Source organism: Oryctolagus cuniculus, chromosome X, assembly GCF_964237555.1.
Source record: "Oryctolagus cuniculus chromosome X, mOryCun1.1, whole genome shotgun sequence".
Lineage (NCBI taxonomy): Eukaryota > Metazoa > Chordata > Mammalia > Lagomorpha > Leporidae > Oryctolagus > Oryctolagus cuniculus.
This window is the reverse complement of record NC_091453.1, coordinates 86070255-86087273: the sequence shown is the minus strand read 5'-3', so window position 1 is coordinate 86087273 and position 17019 is coordinate 86070255. Positions and strand designations below refer to the sequence as shown.

Sequence of the window (17019 nt, the reverse complement as noted above, 5' to 3'; positions counted from 1 at the left end):
TTTTAAAAGTGCTATAGTCACACAACAGAATACTACGCAACAATAAAACCTTACATTTAAAAATCTCAAAGGCACTGTTGACTAAATCAATCTGCAGAAGAGTTAAGTACACTATATCATTGATGTAAAAGTTATTGCCACATTTCAGTGTAATTGCAGACACAGATGGGAGTGTGTGTGTGTGTGTGTGTGTGTGTATGTATAAATTTGGAAAAGCAAATACTTCAGGGATGAAAAGGAAAAGAAACTGTGGAGGGGTACAAAGAAGTAACTATGCTTCAGTTCTTTTAAAGCAGTATCTAAGAAAATGTGCCAAAGTTTTAACAATTATTAAATATGTGGTGGGTTCTGGGATATTGTATATAATAGTCTGTACTTTTCTGTTTGAAATATTTCATAATTTTAAAAAGGACTACTGAGTGTTTTAAAATGACAGAAAATAAGACTATGTATATGCCAAAGAGTGAGATGTACTGATACAGGTCAATTACAGCTTTTATTATTCAAGTCAACTTAATTGGCTCCTTTATAAAAAATTTTTAATTACAAATTAATTCCCACTCATATACCCTTTGAAAAAGATCTTTATAAAGAAAGCTAGTCAGTGTGTCACTAAAGTACTTCAATCTGCTTCAACCTGCCATGATTCATGTATATATATATGATTTATTATTTGAAAATATATATGATTTATTTATTTGAAAATCAGAGTTACAAAGAAAGAGAGAGAAAGACAAGAGAGAGATAGAGGTCTTCTATTTGCTGGTTCACTCCCCAAGTGGCAGCAACAGCAAGGACTGAGCCAGAACAAAGCCAGGAGCCAGAAGCTCCATCTGGGTCTCCCACATGGGTGGCAGAGGCCCAAACATGTGGGTCATCTTCCATTACCTTTCCCAGGACATTAGCAGGGAGCTGGATTGGAAGTGGAACAGTTGGAACACGAACTACCACCCATGTGGGATGTTGGTGTCACAGGTGGCGGCTTTACCTGCTATACCACAACACCAGACTCCATGATTCATATATATTTTTTAAAGATTTATTTATTTATGGGCTGGCCCAATTCATATGTTTTTATTTTTTTAATATTTAATTCATTTATTTGAAAGACAGAGTTACAGAGAGAGGTAGAGAATAATGATATCAAATAAAAACAACAAAAATATATACAGATCACATTCATGTAAGGGTATGAATACATATAGACAAATACAGAAGGAGAACAGAACTATTATGGTAGTGGAATTGAGTGAAATTTGTCATCTTTAATTCCTTTCAATGCTGGTTTAAATAAATTAACCAGTATTTAAAGCAGCTACTCTATACATTATAAAAGAATTAGCTAAACTATACCCTTTTTATAGCTATAAATGCACAGAAACATTTAGGTTTTTTTTTTTATCTTTTAGGTCTCTAAAAGTTTATTACTTTAAAACCAAACTCAAATTCCAAAAAGTCAAATTCAGTTGGGATAGGCAAGTCAGGGAAGTTCTTTTCCTGTTTCAATTTCTGCCTCTAGATTCCACCTGCTGTCAAGGAAGAATAAACAAAAATATTAGACTTAAATGAGTTCTATTCTGAGATCTACTTAGACAGTATGACTCTGAAAAATTACTGAATCTTTCAAATCCTTACTCTCCTCAACCTCCAAGTTTTTATATTTAAAAAAAAAACCTCCATGAAACCAAGTGCTTAGGAGCCGGCACTGTGGTACAGTGGGTTAAAGGCCCAGGCTGAAGTACTAGCATCCCATATGGGCACAGGTTCGAGTCCTGGCTGCTCCACTTCCAGTCCAGCTCTCTGCTACGGCTTGGGAAAGCAGTAGAAATGGCCCAAATCCTTGGGCCCTGCACCCACGTGGGAGACCTGGAGGAGGCTCCTGGCTCCTGGCTTTGGATTGGCTCAACTCCAGCTGTTATGGGCCATTTGGGGAGTGAACTAGTGGATGGAAGATCTCTCTCCCTCTCTCTCTGTCTACCTCTCTCTGTAACTCTGTCAAATAAATGAAATAAATCGTTAAAAAAAAAAAAAGAAACCAAGTGCTTAAAGACTCATCTCAGATCCTGTACCCATGTCTACCTCACTATTTCCTTAACCCTAAAAAGTGTTTAGCATTAGACCACCTTGCCAAGGGCAGGTCAAACCTTGAAAATGTGAATATATCCCTAAAGATATATTTGTTCCACAAGAAGAAAACTAAGATTTACTGAACACCTGTGCATCTTGAACTGTACCTAGTATTTTATATATGCTATATCACATACCTTCCCAAGTCCACCACATACCCACAGGGACAATTTCTGGAGTAAGCCAATGCAATCACATTTTTAATAAATTCTCTAAGTATACACACAAATTTGAAAATCAAAGTTCTAAGGTCACTGTCTTGCAAACTGCAAATGCTAATTTATTATTGGGGTGTAGTCTACATTTTAAAAATACATAATGAAAAGTAACAGAGCACATTAAATGCAGTAAGTACTATTTCTGCAAAACATTTGTCAGTTATATGTGTATATTGTGTATATGTGTACTGGGTCACAATCTAAAACTTATTTCTTAGCATAACTAACAGCTAAAAGGTCTGAAAAACACTGGCTGGACATTGCAGATCTAGAATAACACAATAAGGCAGAATAAAAAACAAAAGAGCTTAGCAAGGCAACAACATAACATATATAGGGGATCTTCAAAAAGTTCATGGAAATGGAATGAAAATATAAATGTATGGTGGGCATCTGGCCTAGCAGTTAAGATTCTGGTTAAGGCATCAGTGTTCTATAATGGAGTACTTGGGTCTGAGTCCAGGCTCCAAGTCCCAATCCCAACTTCCTGACAGTGTGAACCCTGGGAGGTAGCAGGTGATGACTCAAGTAGTTGGGTTCCTGCCACCTTAGGTGAGAGACCTGGATTGAGTTCCCAGCTCCCATCTGCAGTTAGGCCACATTCTGGCCATTACAGGCATTTGGAAAGTGAAGAAGCAGACGGTTCAGTATTTCTCTAACTCCCCTCTCTCTCATTAAAAAAAAAAGTGTATTTGGAGGCAAACAAATTTTTAAATCCATGCATGTTTTTTCATAATATGAATTATCCATGAACATTTTGAATACCCCTCCTGTGCATGATTTCAATTTTTTTGCACCTTATTTTTTAATTCCACTTTTCACGATTACCTAGAGAATCAAAATTCAAGCCATCTAAACTCTAATTATCCAAAGTAATAAGGAGAATTATGGTCAAGATAATTTACCCAAAAAGCCAGTAACTTAAATATTCTATCCCCAGTTTCTTGTTCCCCACGGATATCACACAGACTGGACAAACTACTGAAACTTCACCATGTCCTTTGCCAGATGGAGTGAAAGTTAAGAAAAGCATAGTAGCAGAAAAAAAGGGAAGCAGTTTAGCTCATTTATAATCTAATTCCAGTCCCTGGCTACCTGAAAGATATTCGTCATTGAGGCCATCCTATCTCTTCTTACAACACTCACACAGTAATGTGCCGCCCAACGATTGATAACAAATAATCCAAATCAGTGTGTATAACCAGTTTCAATATTCCAAATATTTATTACGCCATCCCTCCATCCCCTTTTATGTAAAAACCATAGGGGCCAGCGCTGCAGCATTGGGGGTTATGATTCTGTCTGAGAGGCCAGCATCCCATATGGGCACCAGTTAGACTTCCGGGTGTCCCACTCCTGACCCAGCTCCCTGCTAATGTGCCTGGGAAGGCAGCAGAGAATGGGCGCAAGTACTTGGGAGACCCGGATGAAGAAGCTCCTGGCTTCACTCTGGGGGAGTGAACCAACTGATGGAACATCTCTCTCTGTCTGTAACTCGGCCTTCCAAGTAAATAAATAAATCTTTTTTTCAAAAAAGGGTTTAAAACCAAACCATGTAACTCACTGTAAAGTAGAGTCACAATTCAAGCCCTAGGTGCTGACGCCCGGCCCCGCAGTCTGTGAGGAGCGATTCGGTGTGCCTGCCTTTCTGCACTCCGAGGCAGGAAAGGCAGGACATCTGGCCCCACGATTTCACCAGAGGTGGGAGTCACGCAGAGCTCCAACCCACGTCCCACACGGGCCTCGCGAGGCTGCCCCACGGCGGGGGAGGGGCTCCAGCGGGAAGGCTTGCACACAGCAAAGAATCAAAAGCGTGATGCATCCCCCACCCCCACATACACAGGCTGAGCCAAGATGGAAGGACAGCTCGTGTCCGTGTTACGGGTGAGGCAGGGTGGTGAAGGGGAAAAGGGGGCGTGGGGAGCCCCTACAGCTCGGTAGCAAATCCTAAAACCCTGGCCCACCGCCTCTACTCTTCAGCCCCCAGCGCTCCAGATCCGCTAGAGATAGACTCCTCAGATATGGAATTCACGAGTGGAAAAAGCGTAATGGAGAGGGAAGCCCTCAGACGACCAGGGCAAGCGAAACCCCTGCAAAGTTACCTTGGTGGCAGCCGCCGCCGCTTTCTGTCCCGGCCCAAAGTAAAGCGGCAGGCCTCTGAGACCGCCTAACTGCCAGAGGGTCGGGCCTCCAGCCGGAAAGAACCGGTCTCTTCAGAAAACAGGACACCGTCGGAAAGAAGCGAACCTCCACAGAGGATGAAATGGGGTCGACCTAGTTCACTAGAAAGGGCGGACACTGACCCCGACCGGGACGCGCTCTGATTGGTGGAATCTGCTGTTGCCGCAAAAGAGACTCTTCTGTGATTGGCTAGCAAAGTCAAGCGGGAACCCAGGAGGTGGGTGGGGTGGGCCGGGAGAAAAAAGTTGTTGCCCAGGCAACAGAGAGACGCGGCGCTCTTCTGGTTCTCCTCAGTCTATTTTCGGAGCCTCGCCGGCGACTGAAAAACTGACGGAGGTGAGGAGGCTCGAACCACAGGAGGGGAAAAACAGGGTCCTCAGATGCCGTGGCTAGTAGAGAACCTGGGAAAACTCTATATACAACTCTGAGAGCCACAAGTTAACACAAAGATAGAAGAGACCGTTTTTTCTAAAATCCCTCTGCCTTAAACACTAGAAGCTGGACGCCGCTTATTTAACAAAATCCGGTCTCTTCGAGAAGTGAGAGGAAAATGGGGCAGTTGCGGTGTACAAGGGTTGGATACGACTGTAAACTATGGTTCCTTTTAGTAGATTTGGGTGTTCCAAGTTGGAGCAGTCACTATCCCTCCTGTCTCACCATGTAGTTGTATCCTGGATCAGCATACCTTGGTTAGGATATATTTTGGGGTGGGGTGGGGTGTAGTAGCACTGTTCAGACGGAAAAAAAAAAGGACTGTTGCCCTCCCCTTATGAAAAATGTCCCATGTGCAAAAAATGTCCCGCTGTGGCGTGAAGGTTCTAACGGACTTCATTATTTCTGCTGGGGGATGGGAAGCAGAGCTGCGCATAGTAGGCCAGAGCATAGTGTACAAAGACTACTCGGACCTGCCAAACCTACCAGCCAGAGGAGGGCAAGAAGAGATAGAAGGAGGTTGTATAATGAGTACTAAAACGCAGACCTAACAAGTTTTTGCATTGAACAGCCAAGTGCGATGACCATAATTCACAACAGTGTTCTAAAGAGGACCTGGGAGGTTTTGAACAGAAAAGATAAGGAAATTGATATGCTAGCTGTCTGATTTGACCAGTTTATGCTGTGTGTGTGTATTGAAATATTGTACTATAGAACATAAAAATGTACAAGTATTAGGTGTTAAACCATAAATTGTTTTAAAATAAGACAATTTATTTAAAAAAAAAAAAGTTTCTACTCACCAAAGGTTGATTGCGAGGATAAATATGAGGATACTTAAAAATATTCTATGTTCTGGGCCGGTGCTGTGGCATAGCGGGTAAAGCCGCCACCTGCAGCGCCGACATCCCAAATGGATGTTGGTTCAAGTCCCAGATGTTCTACTTACTATCCAGCTTCCATTTGCTCGTTCATTCTTCAAATGGTCACAACGGCAGGAACTGGGCCAGTCTGAAGCCAGGAGCCAGGAACTTCTTCCAGGTGTCCCACATGGGTGCAGTGACCCAAGTACCTGCTGGTTCACTCCCCAAATAGTCAAAATGGCCAGAGCGGGGGCAATCCAAAGCTGGGAGTCAGGAGCTTCTTCCGGGTCTCCCACGCGGGTACAGGAGCCCAAGGACTTGGGCCATCCTTTACTACTTTCTTAGGCCATAGCAGGGAGCTGGATAGGAACTGGAGCAGCTGGTACTCAAACCTGTGTCCATGTGGGATGCCAGCGCCACAGGTGAATGTTTAACCTATACACCACAGCGCTGTCCAGGGATTTCAACTTTTTTTCACCAAAATAAATTTATCATTTTTAAAAAGATTTTATTTATTTTATTTGAGAGGTAGAGTTACAAACAGTGAGAGGAAGAGACAGAGAGAACTGTTTTTCCTTCCGTTGGTTCACTCTTCAGATGGCCACAACAGCCGGAGCTATGCCGATCCGAAGCCAGGAGCCAGGAGCTTCTTCCGGGTCTTCCACACAGGTGTAGGGGCCCATGGACTTGGGCCACCTTCTACTGCTTTCCCAGGCCATAGCAGAGAGCTGGACTGGAAGTGGAGCAGCCAGAACTAGAACCAGCACCCATATGAGATGCGGACACCACAGGCGGAGGATTAACCTACTGTGCCACAGCGCCGGCCCCAAATTTATCATTTAAATTCATTTTGCAAGAACAGTTTAAAGTATCCTCTTGTTATGTGTCGTTTGACCATCTGATCAGAGTTTCATTACGTTTGACCAGAGAAATAGGAATCATTTCTGTTTTATTAAGAATTGTTGTGGTAAGGATCCATAAGAGACTATTTCCTGAAAAAATGAAGAAAAGAAACATATAGAGGAGAAAATTTCAAAGTACTGAAAGAAAACTCAGCATCTCAACTCCTTTTCAGATAGAGATGAAATATGAGTCTGAGAGGAACAAGGACAAAATGATTCACAATTGTATTGTTTGTCTGAAATGCTGTACTATACAGCTTTTGATAATTCAAGTTATAGAGAAACTAAGGATTTGCTTATCCATAGAAAAGCTCACTTTTCAGAAAGGATTGGGATGGATTCCTTAGGAGTAAATGGCTAAAATAACAAGCAGAGGAAATAGTAAATTGGAACAAGCTCATATCTTGACATTTTGTTTCATGAAAAATCTCAAGTACTTTCAAAAATATCTTCCATTAAATATATTTAAGTTTATAATGAAAATTCTAAGTCTATATTTATTTGTGAGTTGTCATATTTGATGGCAGAATGAAAATAATCTACACTTGGTGTTGTAAAGACACTGAAAATGAATGATTTTTAATACAGAATCATTAATTGCTATAGCTATCAAAAATGTAAAAAAAAAAAAAAAAACAGGGGCCAATGCTGTAGCTTAGCAGGCTAATCCTCCACCCAGCTACAGCATCCCATATGGGTGCCAGTTCATGTCCCTGCTGCTCCTCTTCCAAACCAGCTCTCTGCTATGGCCTGGGAAAGCAGTAGAAGATGGCCCCAGTGATTGGACCCCTGCACCCACGTAGGAGACCTGGGAGAAGCTCCTGGCTCCTGGTTTCAGATAAGCCCAGCTCCAACCATTGCGGCCATTTGGGGAGTGAACCAGCATATGGAAGACCTTTCTCTGAAGAAAACCTTTTTCAAAAATGTAAAAAATAGGAGAGTCAGCGCCGCGGCTCACTAGGCTAATCCTCCGCCTAGCAGCAACGGCACACTAGGTTCTAGTCCCAGTCGGGGCGCCGGATTCTGTCCCGGTTGCCCCTCTTCCAGGCCAGCTCTCTGCTGTGGCTCGGGAGTGCAGTGGAGGATGGCCCAGTGCTTGGGCCCTGCACCCGCATGGGAGACCAGGATAAGCACCTGGCTCCTGGCTCCTGGCTCCTGGCTCCTGGCTTCGGATAGGCGCGGTGCGCCGGCTACAGCGCGCCGGCCATGGCGGCCATTGGAGGGTGAACCAATGGCAAAAGGAAGACCTTTCTCTCTCTCTCTCTCTCTCTCTCTCTCTCTCACTGTCCACTCTGCCTGTAAAAAAAAAATGTAAAAAATAGGGGCCAGTGCTGTGGTGCAGCAGGTTAATGCCCTGGCCCTGAATCGCCAGCATCTCATATGGAGGCCAGTTCTAGTCCCGGCTGCTCCATTTCCGATCCAGCTCTCTGTTATGGTCTGGGAAAGCAGTAAAAGATGGCCCAAGTCCTTTGGCCCCTTCACCCATGTGGGAAACCCAGAAGAAGCTCCTAGCTCCCGGCTTGGGATTGGCGCAGCTCCAGCCATTGCTGCCAACTGGGGAGTAGACCATCGGATAGAAGATCTCTCGCTCTCTCTCTCTCTCTCTGCCTCTCCTCTTCTCTCTGTGTGTAACTCTGACTTTCAAATAAATGAATAAATCCTTTTTTAAAAATGTAAAAAATAAAACCATTTGGGGCCGGCACTGTGGTGTAGCAGGTTAGGCCACTGCCTGCAGTGCCGGCATCCCATATGGGAGCCAGTTCAAATCCCAGCTGCTCCACTTCCAATCCAACTCCTTACTAATATGCCTGGGAAAGCAGCATAAGATGGCCCAATTGCTTAGGCCCCTGCATCCATGTGGGAGACCCAGATGGAGCTCCTGGCTCCTGGCTTTGGCCTGGCCCAACCCCAGCCTTTGTGGCCATCTGGGGAGTGAACCAGCAGATGGAAGATCTCTCTCTGTCTCTACCTCTCTCTCTCTCTCTCTCTCTGTAACTCCACCTTTCAGATAAATAAATAAATATTAAAAAAAATTAGCCAGTATATCATAATTTAATTCAGACAGAGATAATGTTTACTTTTGTATTCCTGGAAAAATGTCAATGCAGGGATTGCTAAATGAGGCACCATATACATACAAATACATATACATATATACATATGCAGTTGAATTAATAAAATACCATTTTTATTTATTATATTTGTTTTATTTATTTTAAAGGCAAAGTGGGAGGGAGGGTGGGAGGGAGAATCTTCCATGTTCTGATTCATCCCCAAACAGCTGCAATGGTCAAGGCTAGGCCATAGCTGGATGTCTCTCACCTGGATGGCAGGGGCCCAAGCACCTGAATCATCTTCCACTGTTTTCCCTGGTATGTTAACAGGGAGCTGGATCTGAAGCAGAGCAGCTAGGACTCAAACCAATGCTTCTGATATGGGATGCCAATGTCACAGTCAGTGGCTTAACCTGCTCTGCCACAAAGCAAGCCCCATTTCTTTTTGAATAGTCGATAATTCAGAGTTTTCACTAATTTGTCCTAGACTTTTCTCCAATTGGTTAATGTCAAAGAGCAATCCATGTTGATATTGTAGATAGAGGAAAATAAATTTGAAAGCATGACCGCAGCTTCACAACTGGAGTGTGCCTTGATCCCAAGATTCCTGATATTGCTTCAGTGCAATAGACCTGGAGCCATCCTGGTTGAAGTTTTTTAGTCCCTGACTGGCTCCAGTGTTTTGGTAATGAGCTGGTTCTGGATCATCTGTTGCTTTAGCTCATTATGGCTAGTACTAAGATAGATTCTTTAATCACACCTCTATCTGTAAAGATCCTAAAGGTTCGTATTGATGGGGGAAAGTCAAAGGCTCTGTCTGGGAAATGCTGCCATTGGCATTGGCCTAGCAAAAGAAAGTGAGGGAAAGAAAAACAAAGGGACCAGAAATTTTACTTTCTAAAAAAACAAATCTCAAACAAAAGACTTACCCATATATTTTACTTTTACTAAAATTCTTACTTAAATTCCCCTTATTTAAAATTTATTCTTGGTTCATTCGAGTGACAGTAACAGATTCAGACATAGGCAATGTGGCTCCAAAAAAATTTTTTTTAAATCACCATACTATATTACTTAAGTAGTCTATGCAAAAGGAAGAACACACTCCAAGGTACAGAAGCAGGACATCGTAGGCTATACTTAGAGTTCAGTTTTTAACAGAATGCAGAACACATGTAGGATAATAATAGTAGGGAAAGGCAGAAAAATTGGTTGATGATACAGACTGAAGGACTTTAATTGCCAAGCTCAAGATGAATTTAAATGTATATCAAATTTACAAATAAAGCATAGCCCTATAAAAATTAACACTTGATAGCTGATAAAAAGGCATCTTGATTGAGTTTTTTTTTTTTTTTACTTATTTGACAGGTAGAGTTAGACAGTGAGAGAGAGAGAGACAGAGAGAAAGGTCTTCCTTCCGTTGGTTCACTCCCCAAATGGCCGCAACGGCCGGCGCTGGGCTGATCTGAAGCCAGGAGCCAGGTGCTTCTTCCTGGTCTCCCATATGGGTGCAGGGGCCCAAGCACTTAGGCCATCCTCCACTATCCTCCCGGGCCACAGCAGAGAGCTGGACTGGAAGAGGAGCAACCAGGACTAGAACCCGGCACCAATATGGGATGCCAGCGCCGCAGGCGGAAGATTAACCAAGTGAGCCACAGCGCCGGCCTGATTTAGATTTTTGCAATGATTTGTGTCAAATGAACTTGAATAAATATTCTAATAAAGCTTAAGAAATTAGTATTTTGTTAGAATTCTATTAGTTAGTATTTTGTTAGAGTTAGGTAAATTCTAATAAGCTTAAGAAATTAGTATTTTGTTAGAGTTTCCACTGAATTTAGAAAATTTTTCCTCATTCACTGTCGCTCCCCCTCTTCGTGGAGGAGCAACACAGGACCCTGCGCTGTTCTTTCGTCTGCTCGGCCCTCCCCGGGTTTGCTGCTGGTTCTTCCCGGGTTGGCTACTATCCCTTCTAGGTTTCCTATCCGAGTCACGGCACCATTATGTCGCTCCCCCTCTTCATGGGGGAACGACACTAAACCCTGCCTAGGCTTCATATCCGAGTCACGGCACCATTATGTCGCTCCCCCTCTTCGTGGAGGAACGACACAGGACCCTGCGCTGTTCTTTCGTCTGCTCGGCCCTCCCCGGGTTTGCTGCTGGTTCTTCCCGGGTTGGCTACTATCCCTTCCACCTCCGTGGAAGGGCAGTTCCCCCTGGCCACATTCCCCACTTCCGCAGGGGAGCGGCACACCGCCGGCCGGCTTTCTCGGGGGCTGCACGGGTTCCCTTAGATGTTCCCCATAGATGTTCCTGGTGCATGCCGTTTCTCTCCTCCTTTATAGTCCTCCTCCGCCAATCCCAACTCGGCTGAGTACGCTGCTCTCCAATCAGGAGCAAGTCCTACAGTTAATTGGTTGAACTGGAGGCAGCTGTGCGGAAGCTGTTTACTTCTCTCCCAGCGCCATATTGTGGGAGAGCAGATGCATAGAATAAGTCCTAATTCGAGCAACTTAGTCTAGTCCGGATTGCTCCCCACAATTCACATAATCATTTTTTTCTTTCAATACATCAAAAAAATTTGTTTACACTGGATGCACTTTTACTGAGCTTTCTAGTTTGTAGCATGAGGTAAAAGGAGAAATAATTCTGCATAATCAATATTTTACACAGATGTATTAAAATACTTTCAACTTCAGGAATTTATAAGGGATTATGTTTCTAAAAAACTGAGATCAAACAAACAAGTTCTAACTTAACTCTGAATTTTCCAATTAATTTATCCCTTACAATAGTAATTTAACTTTTTGTTTGTTTAACAAATCCCTCGGAATGGCATCCCCTTCAAAGCAGTCACTTTGGGAGGTTAATCTACTGAATTTGAATGATGTTGCTATTGCTCAAATAACTTTTGAAACTACTCTTAGAATCACCAGAGGCTTGTAGCACATTCTTTTGAATGTCCTCAAGAAAGAAAATCTTTTGAAAATAGATATGATATCTATATATGTATATATCTAGAAATCACTTGGAGACAAATCTGATGTGTAGTCAAACTGAATGATACCCGTTTTCTTGATGATACATAAAAAAGGCAATTTTAAAAACAAAGAAAAGTTCTACAATAATTTCAGCATTGATTACATATTTTACATCAGTGCATAGTCTAATAAGGTCACTTTTTTGAAATTTAATCATACCTCACTCAGTGTTCATCAACTGCTGAATGTGTGCTAGCTCTAGTTATTGAAGATGTTCAGTCTATAGATATAGCTTCTCACTGTTCATACTACCCTGCTTCTCACCTAGTGAAAACAAAGGCCAGAGCTCCTTTCCAACTGTTAGGGATTTAGAATTGATCTGCTTTCTTTAAATCCAGTATCTAGTGTACACATTGAACCATAGCCTTCCTTCATAATCTCCACTGTAAGTAACCAGGTGACATGAGAAAGCTGCTTGTTTCCTCTTTTCCAGCTGGATCTTTGAGCCTTGCCCTTTTCTGAATCTTTATCTGGATGCCAACTAATCCATAATCCTCAAGAACTGGACCCTACTTCGATAGCTCTACCTATGGGCCAGGGCCCTACATCACCCTAAATTGACTTCTTTATAATCATGACTATTCAACCTTTCTGCCCTGATGCAGTGTTCATTCCCAAGAACTCTTGCTATCGTGTCCCTGCCAAGCAAATAAGACCACATGAACAGAAATTCTGACTGCTACTTCGTAAACTATATTTGGGTCTTTGGAATACCTTCCTTATTAATTAGCTTTAGTGGCTTCAGTTTATTTTTCCTCTTGTCAGTCTGCCACTGAAGTCATACAAGCCTCGTTAATGATCAGGGGCATAGGTCCTGGAACTATATGCCAAATAATAATATTTTTATATAGCTCTTCATATTTTAGCGTGCTTGCCTACCTAATTTGAGCATTACAATCATTTTGTAAAGTAGGTAATTGCTGATATGATAAAATTTCTGCTATATTTGTTTTTTTAATGTCATTCTTTGAACAATCTCAAAATACTAATTATATAATTGCATCTGATGATATCTGAATGCATCTTTTTCTTTCATTGTCAGAGGTAGAAAATATTTCAATAAACTTTGATTTAAATGTTAGGTATATATTTAATTAACACATAATTAACTAAAATTTTTTAAATATAAACATGAGCCTCTTTAATTTAATATGTGGAAATTATTCATTTTTATAGCAGACTACTAGACCATGTAAGAGAAGATTATTTTATTACCCTTTATTTCACCTGTTCCAATTTAATGAGTTTCCAATGTAATGAGTTTTATCATTAACTTATTCCACACCACTATTAGAAGTGATATTCATGTCCAGAAAAATTAAACTTTTAAAGGGCCAATAATAGCTAACATATGTGGAGTGCTTACTGTGTCCTAGGCATTGTTCCAAGCTCTTTTATGTGTATGAAGTTACTTAATCCTTATAACAATCCTAAGAGATAGACACTATAATTTTTCCCCTTTTATAGGTAAAGAAAATTAGATGTAGAGAGCTTAAATAATGTTCTCAAAGTCACAGAGCTAAGAAGTAAATAATGGATCGAAATCTAAGCAATGTGACTTCAGAGCCCTTACTCTTAACCACTATGAAAAGCCTCCCCTATGCTGGAGGTTCAGGGCAATTTAACATTTTTTTGTACCCTTGACGTCTCCAATAGGTATTAAGACCAGCTTTCTATTTAAAAAAGAAAGTTGAAATAACAGTAAAATATAATAATAAAGCAGAATATTTGTAAAACACCATTTATATGCAGATTGATTGTGACAGGTGACTACTAGCACACATTTGGGATTCTCTTTGTATTACTGTTCTAGGCACAATATAAAAATGTTTGTGGGTCATTTAATAAAAGCACTAAATAAATGTTTCTTGTAAGTTAGTTTTATAAAAATAATATTTTAAAACTATCAGCACAAGTGTAGTAAACATTTCTATGATATTTATGCTGAAATCACTCAAAATGGGCCCAATTCCAGACTTCTTTCAGGTTGTTTAACATATGATACCTCCATGATTTTTAAAGATCCTGAATTTCCTACTTTAATATAACTTCAGAGATTATTTTAAAAGATTGATGTCTAGATGGAAGGATTATTGGTAGCTATAACTTTCTTATTTATGTTTTAATACATTTCCAAAAATATTCACAATAGATAAGAACAGTATCACTGTTACAATCAGAAAAAAATAATCAATGCATTGGGTATGAATGTTCACTAAAGTCAATGAACCAACTCATGATTGTTCACAATTGGCAATATAATACTAGGCATCACCAAGGGTTAATTAAAAATTGAAATAAAGCAGAAGGTACAAGTCTGCCTGGGGCAACAGTATGAAATGAATAAAGATCATGGGGACATAGCCATCAACCAAGATCTTTTTCAGTTCACTAAATGGAATATACAGTCTAACTACCATACATGGAGAGAAAAAAAAAAACATGAAAAGTACATTCCAAAATAATAGTGCTTAATCTAAATGACACTGAAATATACTTTGTTTAGAGATAGGGCTTAAGAATCTGCACTTATAACCAAGACCCCAAGTGATCCTTTAACTGAAACCTGAGAATCACTGTACTACATGCTCAATAAGTGCTTGTTAGATTGACTGTGGAGTTTTAGTATATTGAATGCTTGAGTTTACCTGCTTCCCAGGTTTGTGTGTTAGCAAAATACGTGTATCTTAAGGAGTTTGTGAATATTTTCAATGAAGAATAAGAGACTGTGAAGTGACCTACCCATTGAAGAAAGAAAGTAGGACAATAAAAAAACTTCATGCCTTAAATAAGACAGAAAAGTAAATTATCTCTTTCTGATCTTTTTCTTCAGAATATGGCGGCTGAGGAAACAGAAGCTGAAAAGTTGGAGATGAGAGCTATGGAAGCTGAAAATTTGGAGATGAAAGCTATGGAAGCTGAAAATTTGGAGATGAGAGCTATGGAAGCTGAAAATTTGGAGATGAGAGCTATGGAAGCTGAAAATTTGGAGATGAGAGCTATGGAAGCTGAAAATATGGAGATGAAGGCTATGGAAGCTGAAAATTTGGAGATGAGAGCTATGGAAGCTGAAAATTTGGAGATGAAAACTATAGAACCTGAAAATTTGGAGATGAGAGCTATGGAAGATGAAAATTTGGAGATGAAGGCTATGGAAGCTGAAAATATGGAGATGAAGGCTATGGAAGCTGAAAATTTGGAGATGAAGGCTATGGAAGCTGAAAATATAGAGATGAAAGCTATGGAAGCTGAAAATTTGGAGATGAGAGCTATAGAAGCTGAAAATTTGGAGATGAAAACTATAGAACCTGAAAATTTGGAGATGAGAGCTATGGAAGCTGACAATTTGGAGATGAAAACTATGGAACTTGAATATTTGGAAATGAAAACTATGGAACCTGAAAATTTGAAAATGAAAACTATGGAACCTGAAACTATGGAGATGATTCCTGTCCAAGCCCTCTCCAAGCTAATTTGTCCCGAAGAAGAGGATGATTTTGACTCTGGACAGGTGCTCATATACTTATAGATAAATTTTTTATGTTCAGATGAAGTTGTGGAACTATATTTGAACAGCTTGTTCCCACCTTGCTGGGGAAGCCAGGCTGTGTCATCTGATATGTTCACAGGAGGCTGCAGGGCTGATTATGCATGAGAGTGTAACCTCTAGCACATTTCTAGCAAACATAATTATATTTTTTTCTAAACCACCTGAACACTGAATAGGAAAATAGTTCTGTAACTATGGTAGCAATAGCCACATTACAAAATGTTTGTCATCTATATTTATGGTCAAAAAATGCTTGACAACCATTGCAAAAATTGGTAGCTAGGATTGTTTATGCCTAGATAGTATTTCTATAAAACAAGTATTTTCAATTATACAAGATTAATTAGAACCCCAAGTGCCATTCCCTTCATTTTTTTATTTGTCTACACATGAAAGCAGAACAGAAAATATTTTGAGACAAATAATGGGACAAACTAGCTTCAGCTTACTAAAATTTGCTTTCTGATACATGCTCTAAAAGAGCTTTGGTGTCCAATTAGTTGAACAGCATTTGAGGTCAAGACAGGTGAGGCAGCAAGACTTGCAGCAGCAAAATAGGCTTCATTTTTGATAGAGGAGTTTTCAGTATTCCCAGAATAACCAAAACACTTTGCTGTAACCGCTTACTTTCCATTCTCCTATTCCAAAAATATCAGTGAACCTTGGCTATTAGATTGCCTATAATAAGGCAAACTTCAAGGCAGAACTTAAACATATCAATTTTCATAAATTATTTTAATAACATATTTCATTATTATGACCAGTTTGCCATTAATAATCCCTTTTCAATGAACATACATACCAATTTACACCCCCAAAGTTCTTTTTTTGCCATAATGTGGGAAAACAAGTATATTCTGAATGGGCCACAAAACCAATGGCTTGGATATACACTAGATTGACAGCTTCCACTCTCACAGGAAGAGCTTAGGTAGAACACGGTAGAATTAAGTAAGACATGAGACAGGAAATGAAAATAAAATTTGTAGAAAAGGGGAACTGAGTCATCTTGGAGTTAGGATCAGGAACCAGAAATGTTTAGTAGGGAAAAGTCCTACTAGAGGCCAACCAGCAAAAAATTAAGATGTTAATAAGAGCATTAAATACACAGGTTCAACATATAAACCACAGGATAAAAAGTTAGGAACAATGTATCAATGAAGTCAGGAAGGTAAGCTAGCTTTTGCTACCTTGGTTGAAATAGCAGAGTGATAATTTTATGGAGCTTACATCTTGGGAAACGTAGAGTTATGCCATTTAGAAAAAATATATTGGGCATTTGAGAAGCAGTGTTCTTGAATACAGTGAGGTAGAACTTATAAATGGAACAAATTCAAAGATAAAGGTTTACCCTGGTTACAAAGCCTGTTCCCTTTGGTGTTTCTACTCGGAGATGTTCATTTGCATCTAGAGGTGTTTTCAGGAGGAAGATGGGTGATTATGAGAACAGAGAAATTGTAACATCATTTTTCTGAATTATAAAGGAAAATTACTATAATAATGTATGATTCTGTATATCTAGACTATAAGCAATTTTGAGATAATTGGTCATTCAGACACCACAGTACAGATATCATTAGAGGGTATAGAATTATAGTATCATAACAGTGGGAGAATAATTAATGTTTCTAATGAACTATTAAATTTTCCA

At 40.3% G+C, this 17019-nt stretch overlaps 2 protein-coding genes across 7 annotated transcripts in view; one reads left to right on the top strand and one right to left on the bottom strand.

Moving 5' to 3' along the window:
- The window catches only part of NUP62CL (nucleoporin 62 C-terminal like), a 109318-nt gene that overhangs the window by 72666 nt on the left and 19633 nt on the right, over positions 1–17019 (bottom strand). The window contains exon 1 of one of the 6 annotated variants that reach the window (XM_008272849.4): positions 4448–4727. The exons of 4 other annotated variants lie outside the window; for them this stretch is intronic. The gene's annotated coding sequence lies outside the window, so the exon portion shown is untranslated. Of the gene's footprint in view, positions 1–4447; positions 4728–17019 lie in introns of those variants that run through there. One more of the 6 variants, XM_008272851.4, reaches the window with a different exon arrangement.
- The window catches only part of DNAAF6 (dynein axonemal assembly factor 6), a 55929-nt gene continuing 43696 nt past the window's right edge, over positions 4787–17019 (top strand). The window contains exons 1-2 of the mRNA XM_008272848.4: positions 4787–4862; positions 14652–15329. Of these exons, the coding sequence (XP_008271070.2) occupies positions 14655–15329 (675 nt within the window). The 5' untranslated portion in view covers positions 4787–4862; positions 14652–14654. The remainder of the gene's footprint in view (positions 4863–14651; positions 15330–17019) is intronic.